Source organism: Anarrhichthys ocellatus, unplaced genomic scaffold (genome assembly GCF_004355925.1).
Source record: "Anarrhichthys ocellatus isolate YVR2014 unplaced genomic scaffold, GSC_Weel_1.0 scaffold149, whole genome shotgun sequence".
In the NCBI taxonomy this organism is placed as follows: domain Eukaryota; kingdom Metazoa; phylum Chordata; class Actinopteri; order Perciformes; family Anarhichadidae; genus Anarrhichthys; species Anarrhichthys ocellatus.
The window spans coordinates 99,880-104,046 of NW_022280179.1; the positions used below are offsets into that span (position 1 = coordinate 99,880).

The following is a 4,167-nucleotide window of genomic DNA, read 5'->3' on the forward strand; positions in this document are numbered from 1 at the left end:
CATACATATAAAACTAGTTTGCATACATTCCTTCTGTACGTTGACTCTTTAGCTATTCAGCTTCATGCTGCGTTGCTAAAAATAACCCTGTAACATGAATGGACATCATTTCTGTAGCTAAGCAACTGCCCTGTGCAGCATGAATGAACCGTAGCGTTAAAACATTTAAACGTAAATGTTAAGAAGTCAATAGATTTAACACATCATTTGTCATGGGTCTGACTTTATTTACTAGTATATTAACACATTACATGCTACAGAAAATAAAAAGGTAATTTCAATTGTCTTGAAAGAATATAGTGTTATAATAAAATGGCATTTTTGATATTAACACAATTTCCACCGTCATCTTTCTGCCACGCCTTCGTTCTCATGAGAGGGAATGAATGAATGACTTCATGCAGGGCGACTGAAGATAAAATAAAATACTTGGTGGTTTCATTGTAATGTTTAAAAGGTAATGATTCCATGTCGCTGTGTGAAGTGTGAGTGAGAGAGAAGCTGGTCTGAAGTCGACCACGTTAGGACTGGAGATACATTGAAGTATTAATAATATGAGACGACATGTCGTCTGGGATTTTAGGCTCTTTTCCTGGTTTAAAGGCTACGTTACAGTAAAATAAAGACTGTTGTATTATTTCCCTTTACATCCACAGTAGTGATGAATATTAAACATCTTAGTGTGAAAATGTTGTGGAAGCACCGACGCTCAACTCTACAATGTCACCATAATATCAACATTATAATAACAAAATATATATTTAGTGATCGTGTATTTTCTCCATATCGCCCACATTATTAAATACTCAATATTATTATTTGGAAAGTGGCCAACTTGAAAACATAAAAAGCTGAAAGATCAACGTGTGGGAGCTAAATCAAGGATAAATAAAAACCCTTTAAAATATAATAAAAGCTCGAGAGTGGTGGTAAAAGCATTCTGTTAAAAAAATTCGAATTTAATCTCCTCAGAACCGTTAGAATGTCCTCATCTATCTGAATGTGGTTATAGTGACACCTAGAGGACAGAAGGTGCGCTGGAAACAACGTGATGATTGTCAACAGATTCAACAGAAAACAAACGTATGTTGCTTTGTTCTACTTGGCAAATAAAGACACAGCAGAAAAGGTAAATCAAAATAATAAAAAGTCCAGGTGTGCTAATAAAAGAGAGGCAGAGGATGAAGAGAACATGATGTCACACCTGTTCTTCTCAAAGGTAGATTCAGTGAGCTGGAGACGGACAAACGTGGCCGACAGACACAATGAGAACACACATGTGGTGAAGTGAGAGCATCATCGCTCCCTTCCCATCATGCATCAGTAAAAAGTGTACATCGAAAACCGGACAAAATCAGCAACAGAAGATAACAAAAAGAGAACGTTTTAGCATGTAATGATAATCACGTCGTACATCATTTCATAACAATATGTTCCTCATTGTTCTTCTTTCTTACAAAAGACGACTTCGTCTGTAGGTGGGAGGTGAGGAGAGTTTAGTGTCGTCTTTTATCTCCACATCAACAGAACGTTCTCTCGGGTTAGAATCCTCCGAGCTGCTGATCTCCACTTCACTTTGACGGTTTCCTCCGTTTCATATTTGGTTTCTGCTCCTTCAAGAGGATGTTCATCTCTCTCTGGGACACAAAGGAACTCTCTCGTCTTCTTGGGTTGAACTTAAAACTAACGCTGCATTCATGTCCAACGAGAACAATAGTAAAGGTAAAAACATACCTTTAAAGCCGGGGTTGGTACAGCGATCAATGAATTGAATACTCTGATGAACTAAACTAAAAACCTGGTATCTGTAGTTCTCTCAGGACTGTAATAACCTCGTTCAAACATTTTATTATTTGGCCAGAATTTAATTAAAAAAATATAATTATGATGATTTCGGGAGTGTTGACGACTTTCTTACTAGATTTAGCAACTTTTGGAGATTGAGCCGCTACGTCCATTGTAATAGAGTTGTGAACACGGGGCTGGCTTTTTTATTTATTAGATAATTCTTAAAATCTAGCGTTCTCTTCCTAGTTTTCTTTAGATTACTAACCCTGGCTTTGAGGCGGTAAACACAGCCAGAGAACATTGTAAATGTTCGGCGTTGTTCACTCGTACAAATCCTTTGGAAAGCTACATTTTAGAGTTAAATATTAGTGTTATTATTAATGTCTTTAATTCACTGAACAAAGACATCAACACCGAGAAGACAAAAGAATGCTGACATTTTCAAGTTAGTGCTCAAAAAATCCTCAGACTCAGCTCAGGATTAAAAGAATAGTCTGGTCGACTTAGATGCCGTCTTTCTATAATAAATATATTAGCTTAGCATAAAGCCTGGAAGTAGTAAGAGGGGGAGCTAGCTTGGCTCTGTCCAAATGCTAGTTATTATTTGAGTCTCTGAATCTCCATCTTTAATCTTTTCTACGAGGAAGTAAACAAACAAGATAGAACATTTTAAATTAGTGAGCTTTAGAGGTGCTGGTTGGTGGGGGTTCTGTCTCGTTAGCCCAGAGCTAGGCTAGCTAGTTCTCCCCCCCCCCCTGTTTAATGCTAAGCTACGCTAATCGGCTGCTGGCGGTAGCTTCACATCTACTGCACAGACCCCCAGAGGAATATATCACTGTTCTCATCCGACGCTTGGTAAGAAAATGAAAAAGCACGACAACGAAACCGGAGCTTCAGATCGTGTAGAGAATATCAGACGGAGAAAGTGGTGAAGAAGGGCGGCCATGATTATTCAGAGGATGTGAGCGTTACAACGGTCCAACGCTTGTTTTGTCCTCGAGTGGTTCTCTGAAACTGTAAAACCCAGAGAAGACGTGAGGGTCGGGAGGGGGGGTGGAATGGGAGGGAATAGGGAGGTAGGTTAGGAGTGAGGAAGGAAGGGTGTAATAATAATACTAGTGTCCAGGTAGCGGCCTGACCCGTCCGCCCTCAGCTGAGCTCGTCCTCGGCGTTGTGCTGGTCCACCAGTTTGACGTGCGTGAAGGGGAAGTGGCCTCGCTTCCCTTTACATTCACCCTCCCACTGACCGTTCACGTTGATCTTAGTCACCATCACCCTGTCGCCCACCTGGGGAGGGAGGGAGGGAGGGAGGGAGGGGAGAAAAGGTGTTAATTATTAGAGAGAGAGAGATGCAGAAAGAGAGACAGCGACAGCCAGACAGGTGACAGAGGGGTGTGTGTGAGAGAGAGATCATTTATTTATTGTTTCAGACATAATATCCGGCAGTTAATGTTCCCCAGATATGATTTGCTGCTTTTCTAAAATATTTTCTGCACATTCTGCAGACTTTAAAGTCTCAAAGATCTTCAACCTGTATTCTCTCTAGTGATCACCAGGGGGCGACTCCTCTGGTTGTATAGAAGTCTATGAGAAAATGACTCTACTTCTCTCTTGATTTATTACCTCAGTAAACATTGTAAACATGAGTTTTTGGTCTCAATCTCTAGTTTCAAGTCTTCTTCAATACAGCATGATGTTCATTTAGTACATTATGGTCCATTTAGAGTCAAACAGACCATAAAGCAGGGGATGCTTTAGGGCGGGGCTACACCGTGATTGACAGGTCTCTACCAGAGACATATACAAAGTCAGGTGTTAGCGTGTCTGTCTGTCTGTCTCTGAGTCATGAACCTGAGTAAACAAGGACTAATGGACGGTTCCAAAGGTCGATGTTTGATGACCTTGTTACCAGTAAAGACAAACTTCCTGTTAAATGTGTAACTGGCAGCATGATCAGATAAAAACATGTTCTGCTGGTGAAAGAACTTACATTTATGATTATTTTTATCCACCTACTGCAGCTGCACACAATTTAGACATGTTTAACATTTAAAGTAGTAGATAGAAGTAATTTCTGATCTTAATAACAATATATTATGTTTTCTTGTAATTAAATAAATATCAACTCAAAGCAGCTCTGCTGCCGTGTTGAAGTGTTTTTATATCATTAATTTAAACAGCTGGCTGCGTTTTTTGGGTCACTCGTTCACAACACTGTTAGCGTTGATGAATGATTTAACCATCACGGTGCAAATAAAGTTTTACTGACTCAGTAGAACATGTGTTTCTAGTCTCTGATCATGTTTCATTGTAAACAACCAATCAGTGTTTAAACCAACAGGAGGAGAGCTAGTAACGTTAGCAGCACCGCTAACGGCT

General features: G+C 39.8%; 1 protein-coding gene across 1 annotated transcript in view; it reads right to left on the reverse strand.

Moving 5' to 3' along the window:
* Positions 1–206: 206 nt before the first annotated feature.
* crk (v-crk avian sarcoma virus CT10 oncogene homolog) overlaps positions 207–4,167 on the reverse strand; it is an 8,191-nt gene continuing 4,230 nt past the window's right edge. The window contains exon 3 of the mRNA XM_031877801.1: positions 207–3,075. Coding sequence (XP_031733661.1) covers positions 2,938–3,075 — 138 coding nt within the window. The 3' untranslated portion in view covers positions 207–2,937. The remainder of the gene's footprint in view (positions 3,076–4,167) is intronic.